We start from the raw sequence: 18,224 nt of genomic DNA on the forward strand, positions 1-18,224 counted from the left end.
AGAAATGAGCAAAATGTAATAAGGTTTCAATTAACAGAAAAAAAGTGGCAGTAGGGGGCAAAGGAAATGATTTCCATCTTCCATCCTTCCTGTTCTATTCTTCTTATTCCCTTTTTCCATCCTATTTCAAGAAGCTCTGTAGAGTCACTTACATTTGAAATGGCCATTTGAACTTAAATGGGGCACGAAGACCGAGCCGGATGAAGAATACCTAGTAATTAGTGAAAAGACTCATTAGAGAATGAGAAGGGGCTCAGTTTCTGGGTGATGAAAGCCAGAAGGCATTGGTTATTGATTGGAGGAAGGGAAATGAAAGGGAAAGAATTATGTTTCTTTAACATCAATCCAGCCTTTAAGACGTGTGAATAGTGAGAAAATGAGGAGCGGGTTGCAAAGATAAATGGCTGCAGCTGGGGCCACATGGTGTGGTGCTGTGCATCATGCTGTCATGTTAAAGAGGAAGTACATTCTCTTTTGATTCCAAGAGCTTAATAGAAGAGTAATTTCATCCTAACCAGGTCTTGAAATTAAGTAGATAAAACCTCAGAAGAACAAGAATGCATACCGCATCATACTCTGTCCTATATTTGACATAAGCGAAGCCAAAAAGCAGAAAAAATTTTGAAAAACTAAGTGCATCCTTACTGCTTCCTTTGGGATAAAGAGGGTAAGTTGCAGCCAGGTGCCGCTACTCCAGTACACTTGATGAATTAATCATCAGCAAGTGTGAGCACCTCTACAAAAGCTTAAATTATGGCACTTTGCTGATCTGGAGCATTCAGATGTGTTAACACAATAATAACGAGGAGAGACATCAGCAGTGATCTTAGAGAAGCAATTGTTGTTGCCCATCACAAACACCTCTTACCAGCTGTCAAGCACTGTGCTAAAGGGCTGACAATTTGGGCTTATTTTGCAGCCACAGGACCTGCTCAGACAGTTTTCCCAAGTTCTTTTTCAAACACAGTCTTAGCTTTGTTGTATTGCATTGTTTGTAATACGAGTATTTGCTTTCTCTTTCGTCATCAATGCAGGGGATGGATGAAGTTCCAAAAATAATCAGTTGATTTCTGCAGTAGCCGTCGCACTCAGTACAAAGTGCTTACAGAATCTTACAGATCTACAGAACAGGGGAAAGACGACAGCAAGACAACAGAAAGTCAGTGAAAGAGGTAGAGTGTATGATAGTTCCCACATGTGCACACAGACACCTGATCTTTGTCCTGGTGGGTGAATCAACATTCCCAGCAAGTGACACATATGTGCACACCGTCTGTTCAAGTTCAGATGTTAAATAGCTGAGGGAGAAGAACAGAAGGAGGTGGAGTGATCCTTATTTGTTTATATTGAGTGAGGATATTTAATAGACCCACAAAACCATAATCAGCCACTAGCACTTTCCCGTGTCTACATCCTAGCCAGCAAAGTGTTTAACTTTACCTTAAACCCTGCCTGGTGTCATTTGAGGTTTAGTAGCATTATCTCATTCGGCTATGCTTTCACCCCCCCCCTTTATTGATCTTGCCAGATCTTTTAGAGATATAGTTTATCACTTGTATTACTTAAGTCTGAAAAATACTTTCCCACATCATCGAAGCTGACCCCTGTGTTGGTAATAGTCTTTTTTAAGATGTGATGTCATTTCCTAACTCCATACACCACCTGTGTGCACTTTGTCATAAACAATTTCTTTCTTTCTTCTTTCTGCCCGTCTGTGTTATTCCATCACCTTGGATCCTTAGTTTGGCTGCTAAGGAAAACATTTGTCTCATTTTTCCTTTTTTCTTTCCCTCCATCCTGCCACTGTATCCCCCTCTTGCTCGTCCATTTTTAAGCATGTCACGATCAATTTGTTGCATGTCGGTAAGGTTTAGCTCCAAGGAGTAGGGCGCAAGGTGAGTGGGGCTTGAGTCATATGACTGTAAAGAAGGGGATACTGTTTGGCTGCTTTTATACAGATTCACAAGGTCCAGATGTTGTGTCCTTTGGCTGGCCTTGAGTGGAAGGAATAGCAGGAATAGTAGCTATAGCTCTTCTATGCTTCCCTTGGCAGAATGCTGCTCATATAGGTACAAATTGAGTGAAGGCCAAGCTCAAAATCTTATCTTAATTCTACCTCTGGAGCAGCAGCTGCCTTGGTCTGATGACATATTCATCTTATTAGGCTTGAAGCTGCACTTGTCCTCAAAAACTGGTGCGATGTGATCTGTGGAGCATACTGTCTGCCTTGAGATGTAAGCCTGGTTCATTTGTGTTGTGTGGCTGACTCAGGCAAGGTACTGAAGGCCTAAGAGATGTGATGGCAAAACTTCAGCCTGGTTTGAGAAAGATGATATCTTGGTATTTTTTGTTGATCCCCTGAAAATGAAACTTGTATTTTTGTTCTCCATGCTCCGACGACTGGTCTAAAAGGAGGTTTATGTTGGCGTGAGTTGAAGCTTGTGTACATAATGAAGAAATGCATCATACAGATGAAGACGTAATGAAATATTAACCAGAACTGCACCAGGTTACAGAGCTTTCTATTTCTAGCTCAGGAAATCTGAATATAAAGTGTCAAGCCAGGATGCTGGTATGACATATTTGTACATAATGAAATACGGCTGGAAAGAAATGACAGTATATCTCCTTTTATGCATCCTTTCCTTCTTTTTACCCATATCAAAATAGAAAAAGCCATTGGAATAAATGGCAGAAAACGGTTGACTTTTTTCACTGTAATACAGGTATATAGTAATAAATTCTGCTGGCTATGTGCTCTTTCTTGCTTTATTTTAGCCATTAAGTAAGCCAGTAAGTCAAATATGCATGCATTTATTCACACCCACAGCAAATTTAGAATCACTCTGTAACCAAACATGTTTTTTTTCAACTTTTACAATCAGAACATTAATTGGTGACATGATTGGGTATAAAAAGAGGACCCACCAAAGGCTTCGAGTTTTTTAGTACATTAGTGACGGCGTCCACCTGCAGCGCCAGTAGCCACCGCCACCTGCCATTTTTTCAAGAAGACGGGAAGACATGCAGTCCCACCAGATTCGCTTTGTGGCATACTAATTCAAAGAGTAATCAATAAGTTGTCAAAATATTAACCATCAACATGTACATTGCATGATACTGAGAAAGGATTCAGGGAGCAGCTGAAGGGTCAAGGTTGGAAACCTCTGTGGGAACTACATGAGCATGATAGACGGAAGGACAATGGACACACGTTTTGTTGTCAGTACATGTTTCTTCTGATTTGGGATTTTGGGAAAGTGGACATCAGATTCTTCATGTCAAAGATAAGAAAGGACATCCATAATGCTGTCAGCTAAAGGTTGCATCAGTGCCCATGGTATGGATGACTTGCATCTGTGTGAATGGCCCACTGATGGAGAGTTGTATATCAGAATTTTGAAGATACATATACTACCCTCTATGTGATGTCACAGGTGTATGGTTATTTCAGCAGGACAGTCAGACCGAATTCAGCACGACTTGCAATAACACGGCTTGTGAATTTATTTCGACCACAGACTGTTGAGATGCCGAAATCTCGTTCTCAGCAAGAATGGACACATATTCTTCTTGCAAATTGCAGCAATTAGTATCCTCAGTTCCCAAATGACTGAAAAAAGTCATTGAAGGAAAGACTAATGGGGTGCGATGTCAAAGATGTTTTCTGCCATCAAATTCTAGCTTTCTTTATATTTTATAAATACAATGTTGTTGATCAGTGAAGACACTGAAAATACTTTATTACGTGCCTGTAAATGAAAGTTTAACCAATTAAATTAAATGTTTAAATGAAAGAAACCAATTGACAAGTTAAGGATTTAAGTTTACAGCTTTACAGCTTTTAAGAAAATGACCTTGATTGTGAATATGGAAAATACTGAATCAGCTTGAGAGCAACCTCATGCCTCTGTACAGCTGGTAGCATGTCCGTGTAGGCTTCTTCACTGAGATTATGTTTCTCTTCATTTCATTAGTTATTTTGATGATTCCTCAAGAAATACTGTCGTCCCACCAGTAAACGCTGTTCAGCAGTGGATCAGCATGACTGAATATGGCAAAGGAAAAAAAAGAAAGAAGTGATGATAGCAAATTTATTCTGTTTACTTTTGCAAGTTATACAAACACAACTGGAACCCCCTGCTGTTAGCCAGTAATATGAATCAGACTACACATGTGTCTCCTTAAAGCAGTGCTGCTGTTAGACAGACACAGAGCAGTTTAAAATAGCCTGAGCTCAACTTGTTCCTAGTTTGGTCCGAATGCCAGATCATTGTCTTGCCCGTGGAAGGAAATCAGTGGTGCCGGTGATGAACAGCTCAGTGGCAATGAATTCTCTTTCTGTTTATACCACATCAGTTTCAGCCTTTCTCCCCCTCACTGGTTTCTGATCTATTGCCTTTTTTTAGGTATGAGATAGTCAGGACTGCTCCTACTGATCAGGGGTATTTTGCAGCTGAGTCGCCTGCATGGACTTATCAAGGCATATGTGAGCTTGCTTACCTGTATGAGACATATCAGTTGACTTCAGATTGAAAAATGATCCCCAGTCATGTTTATTCTAACCAGACTTATTATGAACTGTCTCAGAGTGTTGATAGTTACATTAGAAATGTGTTGGAGAGCCAGGTCGGTGGAGTGTTTTGAATATATTGTAAGTGGATAAAGCTACTTGGGAGCACAACAGACACTAGAAAACATCTGTTTAAAATACAGATGGTGTCAGTTAAAAACTCTGGTATGGACTAAGACGCATCATCCCTGAGAGAGGTGCAGAAGTTGAAGCGTACATTTGATGTTGGCGCATGCATATGTCGTAATATCAAGTTCTCTCAATGCTGAGAACAATAAATTTAGTATGAAACACCAATGTGGCCCACAAGCACACATTTAACTGGCTGCAGAGGATTTATGGTTTTATTCTGTTTTACTGACAGGGACAGTTCCAACACAGGAGTCTTGGCCTAAGCTTTACATTTAGAGGATAAGTCAAACACTTTCGGAAAAGAACTTGTTGTACATGCATACATGTGTGAGATTTATGCCCATTTATGTGTTCTGTGTATCGATTTCATAGCTTACAAAGTTTTTCTCTCTCTTTTTTTTCTCCATAAAGTTATATGAGGAGACCGGAAGTGCTGTCATGCCTGGCTTGGCTTAAAGCTCAAAACTGTGTACCAAGTCACACTTTGTGTCTGATTTATTTGATTTGTGAATTGACATACATGTGAAATCAGCATGTTTTTCATTTTTCTTTGTTTCATTTGTAGCTTCAGATTTGTGCAGGCGGTCCTTTTTCAATCACAACTGTATTGTCTTGTCTGCATCGTGAGTCATTTTCACATATTTTACCTAAATCATTTTCAATCTGTAGTCCACACATCACTGAGTATTTATAGCTGCAGCAGTGCATAGATTGAGCAAGCTCCGTTAGGTCATGAGTTTTTGTGTGCGTAGTCACTTTTCATGCAAGAGAATCAGCATCTCATCTCTGCATGTCTATATTTTACTCAACAAGATAACATACTTTAGCAGAATCCTGTGGAGAAGGGAGTTAACTTTTAAAATTCCTTCTCACTGAAATAAATAAAACAAGCAGCAGTCCTTCTGCCTAAAATGACCAGCCCTTTATATTCAAAGAACTGCTGCAGTTGGAGTAATTTGACACACAATGTTTGAAAATAAGAAGCACCTGGGGAGGATTTTGGAGGAGCAAGCAGCAATGAGGGACTGGGGTTTGGGTTTTTATCAAAACGACCGGTTTGTGTTGGTCCCGTCCCATCCAGACATGCAAAGCTCCTGTCAAACAGGATATAATTATTCTATGTTCATCCTTCATCCCTATATTTTCTGTCACTGGCTTCAGGCTCACATCAGTCAAGTACTCTGCGAACTCTGAACAGTCAGGTCCATGTTACACTCTACCCTACTGTGTGTTCAGGGTTGCAACATGGCAGCTAAAATTCTCCCCGTTTGTTTTTACAATTTGTCATCTGCGACCAGTTAACGGTTACAAGGGAATGAGGCTTCGAGAGAGAGGTGGTGAATGTAAAACCTAAGTCTCTGCCATGCACAGGCATCTAATAACGTTCCTTAGAGGTAGCGTAGCTATAAAAAAAAGGACAAAAGTTATTCTGGGAGACACAGTGGGATAAAGGGCTAACAGCTACCATTTATGGAAACTTCATCCCTAACCTGCACACCTTATTGGAAAATACAGCATAATTCTACTTCTAGTACACCGTTACCAGGGACGTTTGATTGACTGCGGCTCTGTACTATTACAGTGTTACCAGTCCAGACAGATAAGCTCTAAACAGCATCCACTTTAATATATTGGCTGTATAAACATTCCTCTCATTTCAACACTCGTTTTCAGACACTACCTTTGACAACATGTGCCATTTGTGTTTGAAGACCACTGATTAAACTCAGCCTGACTGGCCTGTTTTCATACTTATTCACCTTGGAAACTATGTAAGAAAGGTCCCACATGCACACACGCAGTGTCACATTTTGGTAACCTGAGCTTCTCTCAGGATAGAGATGTCTGCAAAATCAACAATAACAGGTTCTCCTGTTATGGGACAAGTCCTGCTCTGTTCAGCTGCGGGGATGTGAAACACCTGGGAATTCTCTCTGTGCTACTTCATCTCTCGTCTTTTTATTGAAAATCACTCACTCATCACTCTGCCCATTATTTTCAACTGGAGCTCAGTGTTGTGTTTATGTCGGGGTTAATTACAGAGACATTGACTGTTTGTAGTCAATATGGATGAGTCAAGAAAGATGTGTGCAGTTTTTTTTTTTTTTCAGAGCTGTTGAGTAACATTTTTCTATCGTTTGTCCCACAGAGTGCCAAGAGCCTTCAGAACAACAAGGATTCTCGTATCCTATGGGCCAATGATGACCACTTAGTGTCCACTGGCTTTGATATGGTGAGAAATTTTACATTATTATTACCAGATTACTTTGCTATTTGGTTGTGCTGTCTTTGCTTTCCTCTCAAACTTGATTAAATTAAGCATTTTACTTGCTTCCTGAAATTCATGTCTAATTTTCAACAGTGAGGTGAAAAGTGCACCACTTCAGTGTTTGGACTCATTTCCCCCTTCATTCCCCCTCTCCCCTTTCAAGGCTTGTGTTATTTGTAAGGCCTTCTTTGAAAAAGACATCACCTGGATAGCAGCATATGCTGCTACAAAGGTTGTATTGTTCAGTGTCAAAGATGCACTCTCAGATTTGCAAATTACCCATGCTTTGTTCATAAATTCACCCCCATACAAGCACAGCCCTTTGCTTTTGTGTGAAACCGTGTGCTGGTAAGTAGTCGATGGTTCCTCTTCTCTTTAATTTAGATGCATTGTCCATGATGTCCAAAGATGTTTTTGAGTCGAGGTTTGTCAGCCCACAGGACAATTTTCACTTTGCTCAGGCCATCTTAAATGTGGTCGGATCTACAGAGAGCAACAGGGTTTCTAGGTCTTGTTTAGACATATTTATTTTGCTGCTTGGCAGAGTTTTATTTTCCATTTGTGGATGTGAGATAGAACTCTGTTCACTGACACTTGTTTTCAGAAGTGCTCCCTGCACCGATTTCCACTTCAGAGCCATGTCTGTTTTTAAAGCTGTACTGAGAGAGGGCCTGGAAATGATGACCTTTCAGCATAGAATTTCACAGTTACAGATGTTATTTTCAGTTATTCCATTAAAACTCAACATCTCTGAAATGCCCTTTTTATACCTAATGTTGTTACTGACCTGCTGCCAATTAAAATAATTTAGCCGCGAGTTGCTCCACCACATGTTTTATTTAAAACATTACACAAACCTAGTCTCTTGTTGCCCCTGTCCCAAGCTTTTTGAAAGGTGTTGCTTTTATTAAATTAGAAATCATTTTTATTATTACTGCAAATATAGGGCTTAAATGATTTGCAGAGCATCCCAACTCGACACAGAGGGGTTGAAATTAAGCCGATCTTCCTGCCTGTGCTTACATTTGATGTGTGTGTGTGTGTGTAGATGCGTAGTCGTGAGATGAGGCTTTGGGACAGCAGGAAGCTGAGCTCTTCAATCAGCTCAGTGTCACTTGGCACTTCCAGCGGGTGAGTACTGCATCAGTTTGTAACCACTTACCCCCATAACAGACTCACACAGGGACAACACTGACCTTCTTGCATCTGTCAGTGAGCGTTCATGTGTTACAGCACAAAGTGTGTCTCTGTGTAATTTGACATGCCAAACAGACAGCATATATGTGTATGGTATGTGCATATTTGTGTGCAATATGTACATGGATAGAATGATGTGTGGTGGGCACACATTGTGTATGACTGTTTCAACTTGTGGACCTCCCAGAGCTCTGACACTGTCCTTCTACATTCCTGCCGTTTCCTGGGTCAGAGCCACACACACGGGCTCCTGTCCAGTCCCAGCTGAGGAGAGACTGTGTGTGTGTGTGTGTGTGTGTGTGTGTGTGCTCTGTGTCCTTCTGTCCTTAACTGCTGCAAAGGGTCAGGAAACAGCAGCAGACACACACGCTTGTCATTTCTCCAGTTGCTCTGTTTGTTTTTCCAAACACGGCTGCAGAGGACTTGAGGGTAGCAGGAGCGTGGCTGCGCTCCAGAGAGAGGAAGAATGGAAGGATTGAGGAGGGGGTGGGACAGGGAGTGAGGATTCTTTGTCGGATCCATTCAAACATTTTAGTGCTTTTATAAACAGGTTAGTGGGCCAAGTCCTTCCAAAGTGGAGCTGACCAGACTTGATCAGGTCATGCCGTGTGCTGTGATGGATCAAGTCAATTTATTGTCATTATTATCACTGTAAACAAGGTAGTGAGGAGGCTGTGCGGAACACTCATGCATGCAAATATGTACTGCTGTGTTTGAAGAAGGCCTCTGGCAGAACAGATTCCACATCGATTTTTTGACACAAGTATTTGAGATCAGAAAGTATTAAGTCATACATTACAAATACTTTTCAGCTGTTCTACGAACATTAGACATCGTAAGGATAGCAGTGTCTTTTTTGGGTGTTGACAAAGCACAGCAAGATCTTAAATGACAACCTCATCTCCATTTCCTCCACTTCCTCTTTAATTCAACAAGGACAAACAATTGGCCTTCAGTGTACCTCTTTGCAATCATCACAGTGTTTGGTACAGTCATGCTTTCTATGCCATACGTCTGGAAAAACCTTTTTGAGTGTGTCCTAAAACCATTAATTGGTTAATTTTACTGAAGAGGTTGTCTGTCTGTGGTGTCTTTTCTGTTGACAGAGGACCGTTTAAGTTTACTCAGAGTGTGTTGGTGCTGTTTTGTTTGAGAGACGATGGCGTAACTTGAAGACAAAGTATAAACATGTGGATGGATGATGTCTGCTGGATGGTCCTGCTCATTTTGTTGAAAGCTGTTAAGCATTCCTTCTTCCTTTTTTATCCACCTGGTCTGGTTTTCCATGAGTCCTTAAATCAAGAGAGGATTTGTTAGATCAATTTTATTAGCTCTGAAATTAAGGCAAACCCTGTGGTTTCCTGTATTGTGATACTCCTATTTAAAAAATGCAGGGATTTCTCATCTGATCTAATTGCATGGGTGTGGGCTGCCCCATCTGCTGTACATTTGTCTGCCCTGTTTCAAATCACCTCAATCATGCTATCATGTACTAGGATGAGGTGTCAAAGAGCTATCACTCACAAGGCCACATCCACACCAGATTGCCTGCACACATTTCTAGAAAAGAGGCAAGCAATCAAATGACAGATGAGCTCTTACCCTTTACTGCCTTTCCCTCTTTTCCTTCTCATTTCTCACGTCTTTGGCTTATGTGAAATATGTCTGTAATGGATCTTTCACATTTATCATCTGCACATTGAAGAGCAGCTTATCCCTGTCTCCATGTTTCCGTCTTTGCTTTTCACCACCTTTCTCTCTTCTCCTCAATATAGTTTTGAACACCATCCAGTCCCGTCCAGTCTTATCTCTTAATATTTGTGGCATCCAGAACTCTGCTGAAAACAAACAAGGTTTGGGGAGTTTTGCAACGACTGCGTCCATTCAGTCCATAAATGTCTATTTGCAAGCCAAACCCCTTATTAAGCTCAATACCTCTCAGGCCTGGTTGTAATCAGGAATCTCTGATCACAGAAAGGCTGGCTTGTTTGTAAGTAAATGGACACGGCCGAACTGTTCAGTATTGCTGGCTGTTCGATAATTCGTTCTGTATCTTTTTTTAAATCTGTTTTATGTGCAGTGACTAAATGCTTGACCCTCATTTTAATCACACTAGCCACTTTATTCAGTATTGCACCTTGGTGGTGTAATGTCTTATGTAAAAGTCACTATACTTTGCTGTCCCTGTCAGGATCATGCTGTCCTCAAATTCCCTGTTTTAATTTCTTCTCATGGTTGACCTTCTGTGGATAATTTTATCTTAGTTCAGCATTGCATCTGTGTGTCTCTTTCTGTATGACCAACCAGCTGTGGAAAAAAACAGCATGTAATATTCAAAAGGAGAACTTTCCTGCATTTTTCTCTGTCCTTTTATAAAGTGAACAGATCCCTTTTTTTATGATCTTACGAGGAAACTCAAAGTCAAACACACATATTGGTGCGTTTCCTCCCTGTCATTTTAGACTCGAGGTACACATAAAGATGGATTTGTTCTTTGTTTTTTTCTTGTCTGTTTTTAATCAACCAGGCTGTGGTAAATATGGTGTGTAATTGGAGCAGCAAGCTGGCTTGTATCAGGTTAGCTTTGCTTGTCCACAATGTTCAGTAGGACTGTTTTCTTTGGATTGTCACAACATAAAGAGGCCCGGGATCATGAGCCAGTAAGACGGGGTTGTGGGTGGAATATAATTTGGACAGAGCATAATGGAGGGGAAATGTTTACTCTTTGGTTGGCGTTGAAATGGAGACCTAGAAAAATGAGGGATGGAGGGTGATGAGTCAGTGAGGGATGTTTTTAAGTGTACAAAGGTTGCTATTACTACAGGACCGTTTTCCAGACAAACTGCAGATCATGAGATTTGAGAACAGTGTGCATCTCTGTGTACAAGTCTCTCTCACTCTCCCCTCTATAAATCAAAATTCTAATAATGAGTTTAATTAGGCCTCTAAGCCAGCTGCAATCAGTGAACTTTACAACAGAGCATGATTGCAACCAGCTTGCTGTGTAAATGCTTGAAACGTCAATATAGTTATCCACGCACTGCCACTTTAGCAGCTACACGCACACACACTTACAAAGTTAACACATCCAACTCTTTATGATGTTTGCCGGTATACTAGCTTGTAATTGTGTCTTAGATCTGACAGTGAGTTCTCCAACGGTCACTTGGTAAGAATTCAGCATGACAAAACTGTAACCTCAGAAATGTGTGGCTGTGACCCCTGTAATTGTCCTCAGTCACTACCAATGCTTTCTTCTTCTCTTCAAGTACAAGTAAACACCGATAACGCATTTACACACATGCAGCTTCTCCTATTTCTCGTCATGACAAATCTTGGCTGCTTGTTCTTTCTACTGGCAAGATGCTGATTAAAACAGATCACTGTGACCTGGAACCCACAAGTATCCAGCCTGTTGATTGTCGAGGACGTAAGCATGTCCCTGGAGAGCCGACCTGACTGTTTTCCCAACCCAGTCGCAGGTTACACAAAGAACTTGCCCTTTGAGGCAAACATTGCTGACAGACTGAGCTGTTAGCCGATGGAGAAAGGCTTTGTGGTGGGACAGATGGGAGTGGCCCAGGTGTGATGCTCACACTCGCACTCCTCATTTATTCCCCACATGTTTTTTCTGAGTTTTTGTACATGGGTCATGCTTTAAAGTAAGGCCGAGTTGGTGAGTGTAATTGAGCCAAGCCCCCTTTAATCAGATGGATTGAGACGACGCCTGTGCCCCATAAGGGACCCAGCCTTTTACAGAACAGTCCCCCCTTTCTCCCACCCTGGCCCAGGCGCTTTAAAATCAGTCCCAGATGAAGGCTTTCCTGTGGGGATTAGGTGCAGCTGGAGTACTGCTAACCATACCAGACCAAAAAAAAGAAAAAGAAATGCTCAGTGTTTGAAAGATAGTTTGACCTTGGTCCTTTTTCAGAGTTCACTTTCTAAAAAGGGAAAAAAAAAAGAGCTTCGTGGTTTGAGTGCTGCACAGAAATCAATGTTTAAGGTGGAGGGAAAAGAAAATCTACAATCCTCAGGTGATCCTCAGGGTCAAGTCAATAGTTCAGCTCCTGCACCCCCTCTCCAGGACAGCCATAGAGGTTGATATTGACTAAAGATGTCACCGCACACGATCTGTCAAAGAACCTTAACTCGGTGCTCTGACAGTTGAAACACAGTCTGGAATCTGTGAGTCATTTGGAGTTTCAGTTTGTAATTTAGTGGAGAGGGAGTGTGACCAGGAAAGAAGATGAAAAGTAGGAGGAGGGAGCTTTGAAATCCCCTCGTATATTTTTCAGATAGAGATATCGCCTCACTCTGAGCTTTTACTGGCTTTTTATGTGAGCTTGCATGTTAAGTCCAACCTTCTTTTGTGCCATAACAGTTAATCAGAGAAATCTCCTTTCAAATCCTATGATTAACCAGAAGTCTAAATGACCTATTATTTCTTACTGTCCTGTCAAAAATACTGCTGTTATCTTTCTGCAAATCCTTTCTTCATCCTTACCTTACAACCTCTTTTCCTATTAGTCCCCTCTCTCATCTCTTTCTCACTTTCATCTGTGCCCTACATAGATAAAATGGAAATGGAGGCTGACAGGGTTTTTGAAGGTGCTGGGGTCTGGGTTTCTAATTAAGAGGGTTTTTTTTTTAAGAGGGAAAGCTAATGGAACTGAGTAGAATTGGTTAAAACACATGGAAGTATGTGGAGCTTTTGGCAGGGGATATTTAATATAATTCACAGAGGGTTTTGATTTCATCCCACAGGTATGTGCTCAGCACTCCAGGGATCAGAAGGACCCTTTTGTGTGAACTCGCCACAGATGGAAAAATAAAGTCTCTCACCCCCAAATTTGGTTACCCCTTCCTTCCTGTCCTCCTGCTCTCCTTATCCATCTACCTTTATTTGTTTTTTAATGCTTGGAATATCATTTTATACACAAAGAATGGAGGAGTATTGGTCAAAGAAGGTTGCTCTGCATTACGTGACAGTTAAGGTCTTAATCACTCAGAACTGAATGGGTTTTTTGGAAACCTCAATCTGATCTCTCAGATTCAAAGTTTGAGCTCTGTCAGACTCCATTTTCCATCATTAACAAAAACAGCATTGAAACTGCTCTTGCAGCCACAGATATTTTTGGGCCAACATCTGGAAAAATCTTCTTCTCCATTATTAACAATGTGCTTGTACAAACATTTGGGAACTTTGCTCTAGCAAAAGCATTCACACTACTCCAGGCCATCCCTTGTCTAGTTTAGCATTTGTCCCTGTTCAGTGCAGAAATCCAGCAGCTGAACACCTGATAGCGGAGTTCATGGAAGTTGCAGTACTAAAGTGGAAACGGCACAGGTCGCATCTTAAGAACTTGGATTAAATGCTCGGAAATTAATAAACACTATGCAAGAGTCCGTGCAAGAGGATTGTGTGCAGAGCAGTTTGTCATATATTTATTTCATGGTTTTTTTAAGGATACTTTATTCCATTTTTTTTTTCATGTACTTTACTTGTACTTTACTCTTTTGTTTAGTTTATCTCCCTCGCCTGTATGCATTTCCATTTTATGTGTTCTAATTCAAACCCCTTTTTTTCCACCCCAAGAATCTCTCAACTCCTGCACAAGTTTTCAAAAGACTCATGATTGTCCCTTTCACGAGAATCAGGAACCGTGGCACGGCATAGCTACCGTTTTTAAATCATGCCTTGCTTCTGGACGCCAGTCACCTCTTGGATGCCTGCCACCTCTCTCTGCTGTGGTAGAAAAATAGGATCTGAGCGATGGAGAGAAGTGTGTTTCTCATTAGTAGATGGTTTCCTCTGCCCTGCAGCCTGGCCTCCATTGCTACCTCTGGGACGGCTGCAGATTGGCAGCCTGTCACTGCACACCTCTTAACTTTACAAAGAATAATAGAGGTATACCAAAAAAGAGACATAGAGACTAGAATATGGATGAACAAAGACATGCTCATATAATTCATATGTACAGAAACAATGGAAATAGATGCATTGCTTTAAGTTATACATTTGAAGATAAGACCTGGGCAAAGTCAGTGGTACTTCAAACCTCCTACATATCTGAAAGGCAAGGGTTGATTTAACTGAAAGTGTTTGTAATAATAAATGCAATTTATGGTTGTTTGACATCATTGTGTTGGGTAGCGCCTGCCCTGTAGCTAATAGAAGATAAAAGCAGTGGCTGCTAAGTCAGCTTTCAGGTTCTATTCAAGAATGGTTCTCTCGTGGTTTATTTTACTATATTATACTCAGACTGTAGCTGGCTATGATGAAGGCCTCATATTAGACCAGCTGTGAACTAACAGTAAAGACGTTCTGCGTGACTTAATGATGAAGCACAAATTACCGAATGATTGCTCAGTTAGTTCATCTGAGGCTTGATTTTGGCAGTCCAACGCTGGAATCATTGTTGGAATTATTTTGATTTTGGCTTAAGCAAAAGGTGTTACTCAAATACATGAAACAATCCTGATACCAATACTGATCTCATAAAATTTGAATAGTGATTTATTTTTTTTTTTTTCTAATTTGTTAATGCCGTGTTTAATATCTCTAAAGCACTCATCCACATCTGGCACTGCAGTAAATCCAGCTGAACCTTCCTTCTTTTTGAAAGCGGGTTTAAATGAGCAGACTTTTCCTATACTGTGATAGAGAGAGCAGACTAGGTGGATTGTCTCCTCATTGCATTCTCTTTTGAGCATATTTCCATGATAGAAACCAGTGACCTGCGGCCCCTCACTTGCAGATCTGCTGACTGAAAAGGAAAAATAAAATAAAAAAACAAAGGGACATTCTTTATTCAAGAAGCCGTTTGATTGGTTAGTGGCAGGTGGGCCACATGTGCTCCTGGCTGATGTCACTTCCCATGTGGGCTTTATTTGCCTTCCAACACTGTGGAAACGTGTCACTGTCAGTGAGGCAGGAGCAATATGCCACGCTTAGTTTAACTGGAAAAGTGCTAAGGCATGCCGCTGCTCACCGTCTGTGTGTTTGGATGTTTTTGTGTGTGCTTTCTGGTGTTTTTAATGGTCGTCATTCACAGAGAGTCAGACGCATACTTTTACAAATGTGTGTCTTCATGTGTGCACATATTCTGTTGTGAATAACAGAGATGGAAACGTGGGAAAGAACCGGGCATTAGTACCTGTCAGATTTCACTGTCTTTGTAAATGTTATGACAACAAGAGCTGTTCTGCACTTGCATGGTCTATCTGTTTTTTTCTGCTCAAAGTTGTGAGCCTGCGTCTGAGTCTGTGCAAGAGCACTAATGGCCTAAGCAGATTAAAAGAATTTCATCTAAATGTAATTGGTGGAGGAGCTGTGCGGGTGGTGGTGGCCAGGAAATAATTTAACTATTGTGCAAAGCAAGCTAGTGTAGGAAAGAGAAGAAAAAGGTAGAGGACCCTCAGGGGAAAACCAGTTGGTCTTTAGTCTGTGTGCTGCTGATGAAACCTCCAAGCACTTTCCTGTTCTGACGTCAACCAAAAGACTTTCTATGTGTGGCCAGCTAACATTATTTAGTAAGGTCAGTTAGTCAGCGAGCCTTTGTACAAGTACTTTGTGTCAGACTGCAGGGACTGTGGACTAAAGAGTCGGTAGCAAGTGGGAGGTAGAGGTTTGGAAGTGTACAATAGCTGGGAGTCCTCTGTGGTGCCATGTGTGGATTTTTTTGGGCCTTTTTTCATTTTACAAAATAAAAAGCTGGCCTCATTGGGATTTTCCCACTCTAGAAATTGTTTTAACTTTAAGACATCCACTTCAACAAGCAGTTAAACAAGTTAATTTCTGTTTGCATGCTAATTTTCTTTCAAATTTGTAGCCATTAGATGGTTGAGAAAATTGACTTGCCAGCCTTGCTTCAACCATTGGTGCAGGCAGAAAGACCTACATGGATGAGTGTTAAGACATGGTTTGCTGCACTTTGTTTTTTGTAATAAAGTCAATGGATCCACAACACGACTGAGTGGTGTGCATGTGACAACACCAGGCATGAGACTTACAATGTCTTTATTATAAAAAGAAGGCTCCTTATCTCTACCCTCTTTGCTTGCAAGTACATGTGTGTTTAACAGATGTCTCTCACACATCAGCCCAGAGTCTAGTTGAAGGGGCTACATTCCTACTGGCAGGTCGTACTGGTCAGTCACATACACATGCGTGTAAACGCGTACAATCTGCCACGCAGTCATACACATATACATGCCTGAACTGGCCTGACATTTTTTGTCTTTCTCAGCAAAGGCAGACCATCGCCAAACAGCATTCATCACCATTCATCAGGATGTGACAGAGAGAATGACATCGATGCAATCATCTATGTCTCTTTTTAGTTGGGCATTCAAGCGCAACATGCACATAGATGATACTTTTCCAACATAGTATGTATCTAAACAAACAGCATGAGTTCCACTTGTGCTTCTTTTTGATTCTGTTTTTTTCTTCCCATCAGTGATTGAACCTGATCTTGTTTTTATTGTGTACATATCTCTCATTGGCTCTTTTATCTTCTGTGTTCCTTTCAAAGCAGGAAACATTTTTCATGATATGATATGTCCCTAAATGTTTACTTTATCCTGCGGGCTTTCTAACGAATGTACCAATAATTTTCTTTATGTGCCAGTGGTGTGACTTGGGCCTGAGTGATCGCAAAAGGGCATCTCTTTCACAAAACATCTTGGACAAGCAAGTTTCATCAAAATATTTTAGGGACCACCTGCTCCTCACAATCTGAGGGGACAAACCTGGAGGAGCTGCTGGGTCTTTCACTGTAACCCACCTGGATGGCGTTATAGGGGAAAAAGCTTTCAATAGCACTGGACTGAAGAAACAAAGGCTCAGTGGGCAAATGGTCATAGAAATATAAACACACACTCACACTGGGAAAGTGGATTGTATTATCCTAAACTGTTTTCCACACATCGTGGTCCATCCACGGTCCACTGGAGCTCTGAAGCTGTGGGGACTCACAGCTGTGAGCTGACAAGCTGTGCGCTGTCTCCACAGACAGCTAAGAGCTTGACACTGGGAAAACTAACACACTCTGTGCACGCTCATCTACACTTCTCTCCATTTTGGGAAAGTGGTCATTTACAGGGTTGTAGACTACCTTCAGTCTTTTGGGAGAAAAAAAGGTTAAAGTTTCCCTGTATTTATAAATCCACAGAATTTTTTTCTGCTTCCATTGTCCTCATTAGAAATCAATGGTGGTGGACTCTGAATGGTTTTGAACAGAAAAGAAAAAAGGCACATCTGGCGTTTTTATAAAGCCGCTCCTCTTTGACCCTGCACCACTGACATAGTTTAGTCTTCAGGTGCCATTTGTTTAATGGCTGGGGTATGACTGAAAGGGACTATTTAGCACATTGCACATAAAGCATTTACACCTGTTTCTGGTAGCTATATATTTAGATGGTCTGGTTTTTGTTTTTTTTTAAATTTCATGCGTGATTCAGAGTAATTATTTGAGGAATCAAAGAGAGCTTGATACATTTTTCCTAGCAGGTCACTGGATAAATACTCCTTTGGGTGTAGCAGTATGAAAATTGCCAGATGTAGTCCCCCCCTTATTTGCAGGAGTAGGTGGTTTCAGATGATCTTAGATAGTCTGACAACTACTTTTGTTGAAACATGCTGAATCCTATCAACTCTACTGCTTTGACAATAACCAGCATGCTTTTGCTTTCTACTTAAAATTGTCCTTAAACTGTCTTCATTTTACTTCCTTTACTTTTTCTGCCCCCCTTGTCTCACTTTATTTACCACAAACACACACATGTTGAAGAGTAGATGCAAGCTGTTGAGAGTGGTGTGGAATACCACAGGCCTGCAAGATTTTTAAAATATTAATGTAAGCTCTTTGAATTTCATACGTTAACCCTCATGAGCTAATCCCCTAACCTAAGATCTGCAGTTACTGGAAAGAACAGAAAGATTGAGATGCAGCAGGAGACAGATGGGGGCCTGAAGAGAGACTGACAGACAGAGAGAAAGGAAATTAAAAAAGAGAAAGAAAAACATCATGGCTGCTGAGATGGTGTTGG

General features: G+C 41.0%; 1 protein-coding gene across 1 annotated transcript in view; it reads left to right on the plus strand.

The window, feature by feature from the left end:
* Window positions 1-18,224, plus strand: part of coro7 (coronin 7) — a 106,389-nt gene that overhangs the window by 25,043 nt on the left and 63,122 nt on the right. Inside the window, exons 8-9 of the mRNA XM_072368050.1 lie at window positions 6,855-6,938; window positions 8,023-8,105. Coding sequence (XP_072224151.1) covers window positions 6,855-6,938; window positions 8,023-8,105 — 167 coding nt within the window. The remainder of the gene's footprint in view (window positions 1-6,854; window positions 6,939-8,022; window positions 8,106-18,224) is intronic.

The sequence above is a fragment of the Leuresthes tenuis genome, unplaced genomic scaffold, assembly GCF_036924035.1.
Source record: "Leuresthes tenuis unplaced genomic scaffold, fLeuTen1.0.hap1 SCAF_17, whole genome shotgun sequence".
NCBI classification, from domain to species: domain Eukaryota; kingdom Metazoa; phylum Chordata; class Actinopteri; order Atheriniformes; family Atherinopsidae; genus Leuresthes; species Leuresthes tenuis.